Source organism: Bombina bombina, chromosome 3 (assembly GCF_027579735.1).
Source record: "Bombina bombina isolate aBomBom1 chromosome 3, aBomBom1.pri, whole genome shotgun sequence".
Taxonomy (NCBI): Eukaryota; Metazoa; Chordata; class Amphibia; order Anura; family Bombinatoridae; genus Bombina; species Bombina bombina.
Window position 1 is genome coordinate 1,191,435,684 of NC_069501.1, and position 17,043 is coordinate 1,191,452,726.

The 17,043-nt window shown below is 37.2% G+C and overlaps 1 protein-coding gene across 2 annotated transcripts in view; it reads right to left on the reverse strand.

Annotated features, from left to right (window-relative positions):
* Positions 1 to 17,043, reverse strand: part of FAT3 (FAT atypical cadherin 3) — a 637,515-nt gene that overhangs the window by 54,340 nt on the left and 566,132 nt on the right. For both annotated transcript variants that reach the window (XM_053708624.1, XM_053708625.1), the window contains exon 21: positions 6,561 to 7,029. In XM_053708624.1, coding sequence (XP_053564599.1) covers positions 6,561 to 7,029 — 469 coding nt within the window. The remainder of the gene's footprint in view (positions 1 to 6,560; positions 7,030 to 17,043) is intronic.

Here is a 17,043-nt window from a genome sequence, read left to right on the forward strand (position 1 = left end):
AATGGCTTCAGCCAAACACCAACCATGAGTGAAAGAAAAGTTTTTGTATTATCATTCATATTCTCTGAAAAATGGCCAAGAAATCATAAATTCTGCCAGGGTATGTAAACTTATGAGCACAACTGTATATATAAATATGTATTTACAATGAAAAGTACATTGTTCTGTTAGTGAAGAATATAGGAATGTGAAATATTCATAATTCCTGTTGGTTAGTGCGTGAGTATAGGTGCTAGGTTTTTTATTCTGCGCTCTCCATTGACTTTTATGGGGAGAAGAACTTAACACGGTCATGATACTTGATTAGTACGTGTCAGGTTTTACTTGCGCGCATACTTTTTACTTTTAACTTGTTAAACGTGCTAACCGACGTGCTAAAAAAGTCTTCATCTAGTGAAGTTTACACTCTCAGTAAAAGGACATAAAACACCATACAATTATTTTTTTCTTCAGTTTTGCATACGTTAACATAATAGCCAAATGTGAACAATTTCTGAAAAGATTAATATAATTAGCAAAAACTGTTTTTTCAACAGCCAAACCCCATGCCCATCACAACCAACACTTTCTTTATTCAGAGCAGGCAATCCGGATTTGTTACTGAGCACACAGCTAGCCTCATTGCTTTTGCTAGCAAAAACCTTGCATTGCATTGCAACATCTCGGCTGAGACCAATTAAGCACTTATATATATATCAGGGTTAGGCTTGTAAGATCTGCAGGATGCCCTTCTCACATTTTAGAGATAAATTACATGAAAATAGTGAAATTTTAAATAAAGTACATACATTATATTGCAAATAACTATGCATAATCAAATGTTTTGCAAATAAAATGACAATGGCAAGCATTGTCTATTCCAGTAAGTAAGTATAAGTTGGATGGTGGGTTTAGCTATTGAAAAACAAGTAGAGCATAAAATGTATTAATGCACACACACACAAACACAGACATGCACACACACACACTCACAAGCACACACACACAAACACACACACACACACACACAGACATGCACACACATACACTCACAGACATGCACACACACACTAAACACACACACATTTTGTTGTGTTGCACCCTTATAAAAAATTTAAATTATTTTTTTTTTATTTCACGTTTGTGTATGCATAGTTTTAGGGAGGTATGTATCATGACATTTGAATGCTAGAATAATTGTTCTGAATGTCAGAATATTTATAAAGAACACAAGTTAATATTTGAAAATCAAATTAAATATTTGAGTACACAAATTTAGCATTCAAACGTAACATTTGCATATTGATTCCATAGACTTATATTTACTTATATTGAAGTCTATGAGAATAAATATTCAAATGTTACAATTTAAATTCATATTTGATACTTAAAGAAAAAGTTAAGAATTGTATTAAAAGCCAACTCAAAATGTTCAGCAAGGATTTAACATTCATTTAAGATGAAGGAATGAGGCCACCATTTGTTTTTTCTAACAAATGTGCCAAACATTTGCCTTTACCAGCTGAAAAACACAATATTCAGCTCACATGGGAATATCTCTAACTGCATATGATACCTGCTGTGTGTATGTTGCAAAGATAAATTCATCTGTAAAACAAATGGTTTTTAAGAAGTATTTTTCAAAGCTCCAGACTAATAAACAAGCACATGTTGATAACCATTCACATATCTGGCTCTAGTTCTCAAAATGTTAAAGGGTCATTAAAGGTATGCAAAGGTCTAAATTGAAAACTGCATTAGGGCATTTCAATCTTAAATAGGACGATTGCAATATATTCTATAAAAAAATATATTGGTGGCATACACACATATGGGGCGAGATTACATATACGGCGCAGGCTTCAGCTCAAGCACTAAAACCTGCGCCGCCCGTAATTTCACCTCGCACATTGGGGTATTACATATACGGTGCCGTTAGATGCTAGACTGGCATAAGTAGGACAAACTGGCGATCTTCAGAAATGTACACAAATACCTACGCCAGTATTATATCCACATAAAGTGTCAATAAAGTTTTATGCAAATGAGGATAACACACATAAAAACTAAACCGGAATTAAACTAAAAATGTGAGACGTAATTACGCTATTCAAATTCATGTATAAATCCATGAGCATCCGCCATTTTTTCAGTGTGTTTGGATTGTTCGTTGAGCTACAACACAAGGCCTAGGAGTGGAGGATTAGTGTGAGTAGAGAGAGAGGCGCAAACAGAATAGTTGGTTAGGTCGCATTGGTGGATTGAGTAAGCTTGTACACTTACACATATTTCACACATTGCATACATACATATACAAATACACCACACTTTTTTTTCTAACACTTCACATATTTTTTTAGTTTTACAGTGTAATAGGCTGAGTGTTTGATTGTGATTGTGCGTGACTGAACTCGGAGTGAGTGGGAGTGTGTGTAGTGTGATTAGTGTGAGGATGGCAGGGAGAGGTATGGATAAGGGGAGAGGAATGGCAGAGAGAGGAGTATTGGAGAGGACAGGAGGAGCAGTGGGCCCCCTGTCAGGGAGTAAGTGGAGTGGGGAGAGAGAGAGTCAGAAGGGATGATGGGAGGAGCGATGCCAGAGAGCCCCAGAGAGCAGGCACATCCAGGAGAGGGACAGAGGATGCACATGGGGACAGAAGGGGGGAGGAGGGAGAGGATAGGGAGGAACCCACACTGCCAGGGACATCATAGGGAGGAACCCAAGTGGCCATTGAGGATGAGAGGCTGAGATGTCCAATCTTCTCATTTGAAGAAAATGTTGCCCTAGTCCAGGCCATCGTGGACAATTACAGTGCCCTCTTCAGGCAGGAGAAGGGTAAAGGCAGTGCCAAAAAAAGAAAGACTGCATAGTTGGCAGTAGAGGATGCCGTCAACAGTGTGGCCCCGCAGAGGAGGACTGAAGAGGGCCTGAAAAGAGGTGAATGACTGCAAGATGTGGGTCAAAGAAAAGATGGGACAGAAAGCTATCCACCAGAAGCGAACATGCAGTGGGCCAGCCCTGGACATAGAGTACAACACCTGGCAGTAGATGATACACAGGTCCCTGAGTATCACAGCAGTCCGTGAACTTCCATGGGCTTGTGACTCAGGGGCTGCAATCACAGCACATCATGCTGGTGAGTAACATCCCACACACCTGTATTATATGTAGTTGCGATATAACATCCTTTAATATCACACATTCATGTACACGATGAGGAGCATGGTATTTGGCGTCTAACAAAAACATCTACAATTATACTTGACATTACTGCTACATAACACAATGCAATTTATGATGTGAGGTGGAATAGTGCAATACTAACATGTCTCAGAGTAACACAGGCCACAAGCCACATGTAGAGTTTTCATTAAATGGACACTATAGCCATCCCAATACCTTTAGCTCAATAAAGCAGGTTCGGTGCCTAGATCAGGCTAAAGTAAAGAACACATTATTTCATCATTGACATGTACACATAACTATTTTATGAAACACATCCCTGTATACTGCTCATATTCAAATCCCTCATAGATCATCTCACAATGTGCAGATACATGTTACAGAGTATGACATGAGAACCAATATAGGCCCTAGCATGTATCAATATACATTGTATGCCCACATGGACATATATCTGACTGTGCTAATCCCTCTCATCCTTTGACTCCTCCACAGAAAATCCTGTCCTGAGGATATAAACAGCCATGCCGCCACCACTGCCACCACCGCCACCACCACCACCACCACCCTAATAATGAAGTAGGCAGCAAGGTTTAAAGGAACATTTTACTCAAAAGTTTTCTTCCCTTTAATTTGGTCCCAATGATCCACTTTACCTGCTGGAGTGTATTAAATTGTTTACAAGTATTTCCTTTACCCTTATGATTGCATTTGAAATATTTTATTTAGCCTGTGGTATCCCCACCCATCCTTAAAGGGACAGTCAACACCAGATTTTGTGTTGTTTAAAAAGATAGATAATCCCTTTATTACCCATTCCCAGGTTTTGCCTAACCAACACTGTTATATTAATATACTTTTTACCTCTGTGATTACCTTGTATTTAAGCTTCTGACAGCCCCCTGATCACATGACATTTTATTTATTATCTATTGACTTTCATTTTAGGCAATTAGTGCAGTATCTGCCATAATTCACAGGCGTGATCACAGTGTTATCTATATGGTTTACATGAACTAGCTCTCCCCTGTTGTGAAAAGCAAATGAAAAAGCATGTGTTAAGAGGCGGCCTTCAAAGTCTTACAAATTATCATATGAGCCTTCCTAGGTTTAGCTTTCAACTAAGACTACCAAGAGAACAAAGCAAAGTTGGTGTTAAAATTAAATTGGAAAGTTGTTTAAAATGACATGCCCTATTTGAAACATTTTCTTTGGACTTGACTGCCCCTTTAAATAGCTTGGCCTCAAGGTCAAGCTGTGTTAACATAGCCAGTATAATAAATTACACTCCCAGTGGGTTCTAGAAGAGATAAGGTAATACAATTATAATTTTCCATTGTTCTCTCCAAGTATTGGTGATTGGTTTAAGTAAAGAAGCAAGTATATTTACACAATGTGATAAAGTAATGAGATCTGATTATACCTACAAGCTCAATTCATTTTATTAAGTTGTGACTTCAAAACACAAAATTAGCTATTTCAAATACACAAATACATCTTCTTAGATTTTTGCACCTGGGCCCTGTGGTTTCTAGTTACGCCTCTGTTTTTTAGTCAGAGCAAAGGTTGCTGCGCCTGCCATGGGTGGCGAGATGAGAATGGAGTAGATTTTCTCATTTCTACGTGCGTACGTCCTTGCGCTGTATATTGGCTACCGAATTGTGCGCCAATTCTATGTTAGTCTATGGGAGTAAAAAATGCGGACGACGGGTGAAATATACGCGCGTAACTTGTATGCTACTCAGTATATATAATACCAAAATCGCATAAAAAGGGCGTGTAATACCAAAATCGCATAAAAAAAACGGCGGCACCTGTTTTTTGCGGGCGACGCCGAATATGTAATGGAGCCCATGCACCATTACATATTACATATTACATTACATATGAAGTCTTAATTTGCATCAAACAAACCACTGTTTACTCTCTAGGCAGATTTGGTGTTTGAATACTGCTGCACAGGCCCTAACAGCATATGTGAGTATGCCACTAAAACAGTAGTAAATGTTACCAAACACATTTTTGCTAAACGAAGTATGTTGCAAAAATCCTTCTATTCTAAACTGAAATGCACCCATGCACATTTATGTTTTGACCGACCCTTTAAACATCTGTTGATTTTGTGTAAAAATAGTGCTTTGTCTGCTGCAAAAGATTAGGAAGCGCAGAAGAAATGTGTCAATATTTATGTACCTAGTTTGAGACTTCATCAGTAATAAGTGTAACTACCTAATGTGATGTATGTCAACATCAGATACATTGTTGTTTCCAAGCTTGAAAGAAAAAATACACAATACATAAACCTATTGAAACCCAGTAGTAAAAGGAAAAATTCAGTAACATATTTATGTTTTTCTTTTTTCTTTTTTTATTGGGCCATTTTGGTTCTGCTCACAGTTATAAATAAAGATTTTATTTTACTTTAAAGGGACAGAAAAGTCAAAATGAAACGTTTATAATTCAGTTAGAGGCAATTAATTAAAAAAAAATACTTCTATTATTAAATGTAATGTGTTCTTGGTAAACCTTATGGGGCAGCAGTATTTATAGCAATGTTATACATTGTTGTAAATACTGCTGTATTAAGTGCTAAAGACACATACATGCTTTCCTGAGGGCCTAATGAGTAGACGTGTGTTTATATCATTTGTGATGATTCTAATGCTGAAGAAGGCAGACGCTTACGGCATTTGGCTTTTTTCGGAGGCAAATTCCTTCTTGTGAAAGTGGAAAACACTTAGATCTGGATTTGCACTGATGCACTTTCACAAGAAGGAATCCGTCTCCAAAATTAGCAAAATGCCGTAAGCGGACGTCTTCTTCCATATTCAGATCATCACAAATGATCCAAACGCACGTCAAGTAGGTTTCCTTATAAAAAGGAATACCAAGAAAATGAAGCAAATTTGATAAAAGAAGGCAACGGTAAAGATTTTTTTTTTAACATTTGCAAGAACAAACTCAACCATGAAAGTTTAAATTGACCACTACTTGGCTCAGCTAAACACTACATTATATAAATAAACAAATGCATTAAATAACTGTGTATTAAATTGTATCAACAACAGCAGACCCTGCAAACTGAGCCCTAGTCCAATTAATAAAGTTGCACTTTGGCTCCAGAGCATTTAGGTTACAGTAAATTTACCATATTGACTAAATAAAAAAAACTGTAATTGAAAACAATAGGATTTGTTTTATTTGATTGATTTAGTGCCGTTTTCTTCAGCATTTCCAGAGCTGTGATTAAATGTGCCTATGCTTTTCATGGTTATATATTTATTGCCCTTTTCTGACTAGATGTCATGAACATTTAATTGTTCAGTGCATGTGTTGAAAGCAATTTTTTTGTTGTTGATGGCTTTTTAAGAATAAAATATGTTATAGCGTATATTTACCACCAGATGGCACACTTGTACAACTCCCTCCATTCTGGCAAGGCTTCCTTTCACATGCATCGGGATACAATACGCAGCCAAGCTTTAATTCAGTCAAGCCGACCACTTCTGCAAAGCTGCTCCGCTTGTTTTGAAGTGGCAGTTCATTGTTATTCAGGACGACAGAATCGAGACATCCCTGGAAACCACCCAAGACCTGAGTACTTCTTTTGTCGGTTAGGCTTCGAACATTCTCCACTTGCACCTGAGCTCCGAAATAAATAGAACTATCAGTACTTAGGGTCTGGAAGTAAAGTGGCGCCTTGCGTCGTTCAACATAGCTATCATCCAGCGACAAGCTTGTGAAATTCCGATTTAGCTCCAAAAAGACAGAGTGCCAATTGCCATCGTTAACTGTCCTGCCAGAAATTCCCAAGATTCCTGGGCCACTGCCACAGTCCAATTGAAACCATAACTTGCCATCGACAATCTGTAAATGAAAAACAAAATGCAAACGGTATAAGTGCTCAGTGTGAGATGTGTATTTATCAAACAAAAATATGCAGTAATGTAAAAAATGTGTTCAAGCTGCAAGAGAAAATATACAAAGATAGAAGGAAAAAAAGCATGTGCCCCGCAGGCTAAGATACTCAGCAATTATGTGGTTGAACAAAACAGACATTGCACTGCTTATTCACAGACAAATAAACTAGAACATTTGCAAACTTACACATTGGTTTTTCATTTTATTTGCAAAATATACACAGATGGCTAAACTTATTCCAACATTCACAGTTCTAGGTTGGAAGCTACTGCAAAATATGCCTTGCTGATAAAAAGAAAGTTACACCTAAGCACACATTTTAACTTATAGGGACATAAACGTATAAAAGTATTGTTCTAATGCATTAGAGCGTTTGATTTTTGCGCTATTAATTGTATATAAATGTGTTTAACTCCTACAAAGGGGTTAAAAACATGTTTAAAGTCCGCTCTAGAGCAGTAACACACTACTGGGAGCTAGCTGGACACCTCTGGTGAGCCAATCATGAGGATTATGGGCATAGCCACCAATCACCAGCTATCCAGTAGTGCACTGCTGTCGCAGAGCCAACAAAGGATACTGAGAGAATGAAGCAAATTTGATAGGAGAAGTAAATGGACATTTTCTTAGAATTGAATTCTCTTTCTAATCACAGTTAAAACATGTTTGCACCTTAAAGGGGCATTAACGTTAAAATGAAACTTAAATGCTTTGTACAGAGCATGACATTTTAAACAATTCTCTAAATTACTTCTATTGTCAATTTTGCTTAGTTCTCTTGATATTGTTTATTAAAGAGTAATCTTAGGTAATCTCAGGAGCGTGCATGTGTCTTTAGTTATCTGGCAGCAGTGCTTGCAACAATCTTTATAACAATGTTATACATAGTTACAAACACTGCTGCCACACAATGCAACAAAAACATGTGCACGTGCCTAAGCTCACCTACCTAGGTTTACTCTTCAACAAAGGATACCAAGAGAACAAATAAAATCTGTTAATAGAAATAAAAGCGGACACTCTAACTGAATAATGAATTTTGAATTTACGGACCCTTTAACCCTGACGTGCACATTTGACGGTATTCTCATATACATGGTATCTTTTGCAAGAAGGTTTCTTACAAAAATATATATTGAACCTTTATTTTTAAAAATGAATAATCTATGTAAAAATATATACAACAGTGTCTCTTTAAGAACATTGTGTGTCTGTGTTCCTTAAATTGTGTTGAATATATATTTAATATAATAATATATTCACTAAAGTCTGCTGAGCTCTTAAAACTTGCTAACCTCACAGCTACTGTAGGACTGAATGAGAAAACAGAGGAATCTTGGGACCCCAGTGAGCTGTACGCTGCTTCTTAAATATATACAGTTTGCTGGAGTGTAATATCTCATAGGGAGCATGACATTAGCATTATAACACAACTTTCACTGCTAAGAATCCACAGCTTAATGACAATAGGATTAAAAAAAAAGTTGTTAGTGCTGTTAATGATTGTATTTGCTTTCTGTTTTGCATACACATATATGTATGAGAGTGATAAGTAGCTCCTACAGATGTGAAGAGTTTACTGATTATGATGAGAGTTGCAAGTAAATATCCCCAGTCAACACCCTTGTTCAGCTGATTCAGGACACTTGGATATTCATTTCAATACAATATAAAATACTATTAGATATATATATGCCTGAATACACAACAAATAAACACAAAGGGCCAGATTGCGCTTTGCGAGCATGATATTTGCACTCCACTCGTAATACCAGCGCATGCAATTGTGTGCTGGTATTGAGGTGACCTGCAATGAGAACATGACCTCGCGTTTGCATTGTATGGAAGCTTTAAATGTTTCCATAGTCTCCAATGGGAGCCTCGTCTCATGTCTTCAGATACGGCATGAGTACCTAGTGTAGGGAAGGGGGTAAGTCGTGCAGCGATGGGCAGCAAATTTGAAATATTTATGTATATGCGCATGAACAAGCTGAATTAACCGAAAGCAAAGACCGGATAAAAAACAGCGACATTGAGTAAGGTCCACTCGCTGAGGGTCGGAAATTCACAAAACAAAAAAGACATGTGAGTAATTTTCTCTACATACGGAAACCGGAGACAAGCTGCAATCAAGGTAAAATAACTTTGAGGTGTTACTTGAGTTGCGATAGGCAGCCTAGCAAGGTGAGCAGGAGGTGTATACATAATAAAGTCTCTGAAGCCATAATTCCTTGAGGCGTCACGCTGTGATACAATTGGAAACACAACAACAAATGTTAACTTTGATGAACTCTGCAAATTGTTACAAATGTTATTCCACCCCTAGAGTGTTGAAAAACCTTCTCATAGAATATCGCTGAGAACTTTTCTATCTATGCGAACAAAGAATAAGCCTGCTGCATGGCAAAAATATTGAAATCCTTAAAGTAAAACATACATATGTTAAGAACATTTACAAAAATATTACTACCCTGAATGTAAAAGGATAAAGTCTACTAAATGGACATTAGATATATTGGCCAATATTTAAAATACATAAGTGGGCCCACGTTCGTATATTAATAATTTGTTATCTGGTGTCTTTCTTACGGATACTTCAGTAAACATATTGCAAATGTTTAAATTGTTTTCTTTTTTGTTGTTATTTATTATGACTAGTATTGTGTGGTAATTCCAATATGGTCCCAATATGGTTATACTAGTTTGTTGATTTATAACCTATAATCTGGTGCTGGACATAGGGAATTTATTGTGGAAAAGGTTTTCCACACAATTCTTGTTTAAGTATTATTATATAAATATATATTTATGTGTGGTTCGATTCCCCTACTATTCACATTATTTATAAATTATCTGCCTAATGTCTGCAAATCCTCAACTGTACACAAGTACGCAGATGACACGGTAATCTATGCAAACAAACTCTTCCTAAACACTGACAAAACTGTTACAATGATCTTTGGAACGGGACCTAAATTACACAAATTATAAATTCCCATCTATCCGTCAAAATAAAATCAAATTGCACACTGAACGCAGTCCATTCTTTCAAATACTTGGGTATGTTGTTAGACCCCAATCTATCTTTTGGCCTCCACATAGAAAATCTTGCATCTAAACTTTAACCAAAACTAGGTGCCCTGTACAGAAACAAATCCTGCCTCAGCCTTACAGTAAAGGAAAAGATTGTACAGCAAATGCTGATGCCTACCATGGATTATGGGGATGTAGAATATGCACCTGCACCGCTAATTTACCTTAATAAACTTAATACACTGTTTAACTCGTTCTGCCGCTTTGTGCTACAATGTAACTACAGGACCCACCATTGTGACATGCTAAAAGAACTAAATTGGCTGTCGCTGGAATCCAGACGCACCCTCCATCTTTCCAGCCTTGTGTTTAAGAGCCTTTCTGGGAAGCTCCCACCCTACCTGAGCAGAATGCTCTTCCTGGCTATTCCCACCTCCCATAACCTCCGATCCAGTACCAGCACATTATTTAGCTTGCCTCAATACAAAAAGAAAGCAGCTCGATCCTCCTTTTCCTACAGAGCACCACAATTATGGAACGACCTCCCACACACTTTCAAACCTTCCCCAAGCCTAATATCCTTTAAGAGATCCCTCTATACATATCTCAAAACAGAATGCACCTGTCATGGTTGATTAAATATTTCCTACCTGTTCTATTTAAAATGTTACATATATTGTGTATTATTATTGTTTTTGTATTATTGTACCCTATTGTATCAGTGCAGTGTTTTGTGGACCCAGGACATACTTGAAAACGAGAGAAATCTCAATGTATCCTTCCTGGTATAATATTTTATAAATAAATAAAGACATAAATATATATGTATATAAGCATATACATACATATTTATAGAGAACACACAGTTCCCCATAGACAGCTATGTAAAGGCCCTTTTGAGTGCTGTTTTTTTCTAACACCCCAAACCCGCTCACTTTAACCCCTAACAACTGCTTAGTGCTGTTATTTTTTATTTAAAAAAAATGCTAAATTTGATTTTTAATAAAAAAAAACAACCTTACGCTGAAATTTGGGGGCATTTGGGGCACATTTAGAAAATTAACCAGAACTCGCAGGAATGGCTAGTTATTTTTCACACACCCGTTAATGGGAAAATTTGCCCATTTACGGCGCACAATAAATTGTCACTCCACTTGTAATCTAGCCCAAAATTAATAAAACTCACATGCTCGATACAAACAATGAAAGTGTGGATTTGAGGTCCACATCCCTTAATATTGTTCTCTTCTTTTATACAAAACTAACATCATCTGTAGAGCTATTTGTTTTGTATTCTCAGTCATAAATGTTGTGAATGTCCCTAATTAGGGAAGTAAGTGAACCTCACTGAGCACCAGGACAAAAGCTGTGTCTGGCTGCCCCATTTAAACACTTTCTTTTCTGGTTGTTTGCAATCAGCAGAAGCTTAACCAGCAGTTACATTAGGTTTGCCACCTCAGCCAAGTCTTCCTGGACACTTATGAGTTACACAAGCAGCAGGGTGTGCAGAGAGGAGCATGAATAGTGCTGTCCAGGATCACTATTTGTGTGCTACCCAGGGGTGCAACTCATGTTCCCCTCTGTACACCCTGCAGCATGTGTAACTCATAAGTGTCCAGGAAAACATCAAGGTGGCAACCCTAAGTCACATGGGGCAAATAGGAGCTGCTTCTCTGTGACAGTGAATTATAATTCTCATTGGTTAATCACAAACATGCAAGCAGGATTTCCCTCCATAGTGACCTGCCTGTAGTGACACCACTATGGATTGTAGAGCCAAATCTAGCTGCTGATTGGTGGCTGCACATATATGCCTCTTGTCATTGGCTTACTGATGTGTATAGCTAGCTCCGTGGAGTGCAGTGCTGCTCCTTCAAGAAAGGATTCTAAGAGAATGATGCAAAATTGATAACAGAATTAAAGAGTAAAGTTGTTTACAAATGTATGCTCTATCTGAATCATTAAAGGGACACTAAACCCAAAACATTTATTTCGTGATTCAGATAGAGAATTCAATTTTAAACAACTTTCCAATTTACTTCTATTATCTAATATGCTTTATTTTTTAGCTATCCTTTGTTAAAGAAATAGCAATGCACATGGGAGACCCAATCGCATGAGGCATCTATGTGCAGGCACCAATCAGCAGCTACTGAGCCTATCTAGATATGCTATTCAGCAAAGAATATCAAGAGAATGAAGCAAATTAGATAATAGAAGTAAATTAGAAAGTTGTTTAAAATTGCATGCTCTATCTAAATCATGAAAGAAAAAATGTGGGTTTAATGTCCCTTTAAAGACAAATGTTGGGTGTCTTGTCCCTTTAAAGTAATTTTTATACATGCATACTATAGATAAGCTAGTACGTACTGCATTGCAAAAAAAATCCAGACTAAAAATAAATGTTTTTTTTAAGTGTTTGAAGCTGATAATCTGTTAGCAACATGTGTGTGTAGTTTAGTTATTTCAGAGTAGCCCATGGCTCCACTCCTTGAAAAGCGCTCTCTCTACTTCTGTGGCCATTCCCAGGCCAAATGCAAATGAGTCTGTGCACTGATCTAACAAATGTAACTTAAAGGGACATTATACACTCATTTTCATATAACTGCATGTAATAGACACTACTATAAAGAATAAGATGCACAGATACTGATATAAAAATCCAGTATAAAACTGTTTAAAAACTTACTTAGAAGATCTCAGTTTAGCTCTGTTAAAAAGGTAGCTGGAAAGCCCACTGCAAGTGGGAAATAAGAAACTCCCCCCCTCCCCCTTCTTTTGCATATGTAAAGACCCTTTACACAAACAGGAGCAAGCTGGAGTAGGTATACGTCGGCATTCTCCTAAAACTTTGGGGCTTGGTTAGGAGTCTGAAAATCAGAGCAATGTTATTTAAAAATAAGCAAAACTATAGATTTTTAAAAAAAACAAAAAAACTTTATGGGCTATATAAATAGATCATCTACAAAACATTTATGCAAAGAAAAAGTGAGTGTATAATATCCGTTTAATAGCAAATATAAAGGCATGAAAACTTCAGAACATGTAAGTATGCAGTATTTGTATCTGGGGGAGTGGAAAAACACAATGCTGAGAGATAAAATACTGAAAAAGCAGACTAACTAAATAAATAGGGGTTGATCCAATATAGCCCGCAGTTTCAGCTCGCAACTCGAGCTATCCCATATATGGCGCCGTCAGATGCTAACGTGCCGTAAGTCTGACAAACCAGCGATGTCCAGAAATCTGCGCAAGTACAAATTTCTGGCGTCGCCAGTGAATTACGGCACGTTAGAAACTGCCGGCGCCTACAAAACCTGACTAAAGTCTAAATCACCCGCACTGTCTAACACGCCTCCCTAACATAGCCCGACAAGTCTAACACGCCTCCCTAACATAGCCCGACACGTCTAACCCTCTATCCGCTATCCCCCCTCACTAGCCTAACAATAAAATATGTATTAACCCCTAAACCGCCACTCCCGGAGCCCGCCACTACCTAATAAAGTTATTAACCCCTAAACCGCCTCCAGCTATATTAAATCTATAACCCCCTAAAGTGAGCCCCTAACACCGCCGCCATCTACCTTACCTACCCCCTAAAGTGAGCCCCTACCCCGCCGCTATCTATTTTAAAATTATTAACCCCTAATCTAATCCCCCTACCCCGCCGCCATCTATATTAAATTATTTAACCCCTAAAATACTAAACTATCCCTACCACTAAACCTAAGTCTAACCCTACAAATAGCCCTGAAAAGGGCTTTTTGCGTGGCATTGCCCCAAAGTAACAGCTGATTGGTTCAGCCAATCAGATTGAACTTGAATCTGATTGGCTGATTCAATCAGCCAATCAGATTTTTCTACCTTAATTCCGATTGGCTGATAGAATCCTATCAGCCAATCGGAATTCGGCGGACGCCATCTTGGATGACGTCATTTAAAGGAACCTCATTCGTCGGGAAGTCGTTGTGCCGGATGGATGCTCAGCGGCGGAGGAGCGAACAAAGAAGATTGAAGATGCCGATTTGCTTGAAGACATCGCCGATGGAAGAAGACTCTCTGCCGCTTGCTTCAAGACATCGCCTGGATGGAAGAAGACTTCACTGCCGCTTGCTGGAACACATCACCTGGATCGGATGAGGAGTTCGGCCCGGCTGGGTGAATACAAGGTAGGGAGATCTTCAGGGGGTAGTGTTAGGTTTGGGTTAGATTAGGGGTATGTGGGTGGTGGGTTGTAATGTTGGGGGGTGGTATTGTGTTTTTTTTTTTGCAAGCAAAAGAGCAGTTTTCTTTGGGGCATGCCCCCACAAAAGGCCCTTTTAAGGGCTGGTAAGGTAAAAGAGCTTTGAACTTTTTTTAATTTAGAATAGGGTAGGGAATTTTTTTATTTTGGGGGGCTTTATTATTTTATTAGGGGGCTTAGAATAGGTGTAATTAGCTTAAAAATCTTGTAATCTTTTTTTATTTTTTGTAATTTAGTGTTTGTTTGTTTGTTTTTTGTAATTTAGTTTAGTTTATTTAATTGTATTTTTAGATAGATATTTGTAGTTTCTTTAATTTATTGATAGTGTAGGTGTATTTGTAACTTAGGTTAGGATTTATTTTACAGGTAATTGGGTAATTATTTTAACTAGGTAGCTATTAAATAGTTCATAACTATTTAATAGCTATTATACCTAGTTAAAATAATTAACAATTTACCTGTAAAATAAATAAATATAAACCCTAACATAGCTATAATGTAATTATTAATTATATTGTAGCTATCTTAGGGTTTATTTTATAGGTAAGTATTTAGATTTAAATAGGAATATTTTAGTTTATAATATGAATTAGATTTATTTAATAAGAATTTAGTTAGGGGTGTTAGGGTTAGATAGAGTTAATATAGTTAATATAAATACTATAGTAACTATATTAACTATATTAACCCTAATATAATTAGGTTTAATATAGTTAATATATATAATGTAATGACTATATTAACTATAATATACTTAGGGTTAATATAGATAATATAGCTGGCAGCGGGGTAGGTAGATTAAATTAGGGGTTAATAATTTTTAATATAGATGGCGGCGGTGTAAGGGGTTCACATTAGGGGATAGATCAGTTAGATGGTGGCGGTTTTAGGGGTTCACATTAGGGGATAGATCAGTTAGATGGTGGCGGTTTTAGGGGCTCACAGTAGGGGGTTAGTTTATGTAGATGGCGGCGGTTTAGGGGTTAAATACTTTATTAGGGATTGCGGCGGGGGATCGCGGTTGACAGGGAGATAGACATTGCGCATGCGTTAGGTGTTAGGTTTATTTTAGCAGCCAGTTTAGGGAGTTACGGGGCTCCAAAAGTCAGCGTAAAGCTTCTTACGGCTGCTTTTTGTGGCGAGGTGAAAATGGAGTAAGATTTCTCCATTTTCGCCACGTAAGTCCTTACGTTGTATATTGGATACCAAATTGCGCGGGTTTGGTATACCTGCCTATGGCCCAAAAAACTACGGGCGACGGCAGAAATATACGCGCGTAACTTCTAGGTTACGCCGTATATAGGATACCAAACCCGCGCAAATATTGGCGTCGCCGACTTTTGCGGGCGACGATTTTTATCGGATCGACCCCATAATGTGAGAGTGAATGAATGTACCCAGTGAGTTTTAGTAAATACTGGTACTCAGACTTAAATTCCTCTTTTGTTTATTTCAATAATATATCATTTTGAATTAAAATACTAAATAATGACACATGAAATGTGCATCATGATGTACTATTCCATACCTTTAAAAAAATGTACAACACAGTTAAAGAGACATCTAACTTTTATTTTCCTTTCATAATTCAATAAAAAAATAGTTTCCAATTTATATCTATTATCATACTTACTATGTTCACTTTACTGAGGAAAATAAATAGATAGGCTCAGGAGCGTGCACTTAACTGGAGAACTATATGACAACAGTTTTGCAGCAATGCTTCTAACAATGTTATACAGTATCCAAACACTGCTGCCATCTCCTGATCAAATGTGTATAATATTGTTAAAAGCATTGTTGTAAATCTGCTTTCATATAGTGCTCCAGATAGGTGCCCATTCCTTAGCCTACCCACCTGCTTTTAAACTAAGGATACCAATAGAACAAAGTAATAACGATAACAGAAGTAAACTGGAAATTATTTTTTTAAATAGTGCATTCTATCTGAATCATGAAAAAAAAAAAATAGTTTCATGCCCCTTTAATTAAAACCTAGGGGAAACCTTTAACAATCAGTATCTGCTTCTAGTACAAAGTCACAAAGAAAAGGCATCAAAAACGTGACTTCAGGGGATCATCTGTGTTTATTAATTATACTACACAAAAAATACCCTGGGGAGTACAACAGCCTTGTACAGCCCATATGCATCTACCTACAGTTAATACCTACAAGATACCAAGGGAATTGTGTGGAAAATGATTCTACATTTTATAGGATATTATTATTACTTGTGGATCTAATTAAATTGTTGCTTGTTTCAAACCCTATGCACAGCTGGAATGTTTTCAAAGCATTGATTTTAGCCAACATTAAAGTCCAAGAAATAATATAAAAGATTAAAAAAAAAAAATACAGGGCACACTTGGTAATACATCATGCACATTAAATGCCAAAAAAAGGTTACAGTTATTACACAGAAGTGGCAATAAAATATTTAGGCAACAGTTATATTTTGAACTGATGCTGAAGGTGGTGTTGTAGCATAAATTAGAATTCCAGCCCTAGATATTCCAATCTCATCATAGTTCTTAACCTTTCTCAATTCACCAGCAGATGTTGAGAGAAAGAAAACAGCCTTTTCCATATGCTGTGAAATGATTTCCTGAAGAAAATGGATCACACAGATTTCTACTTTCTGTTTTTAATCAGAGCTCGACGGAGAACCGCAACATTTCAT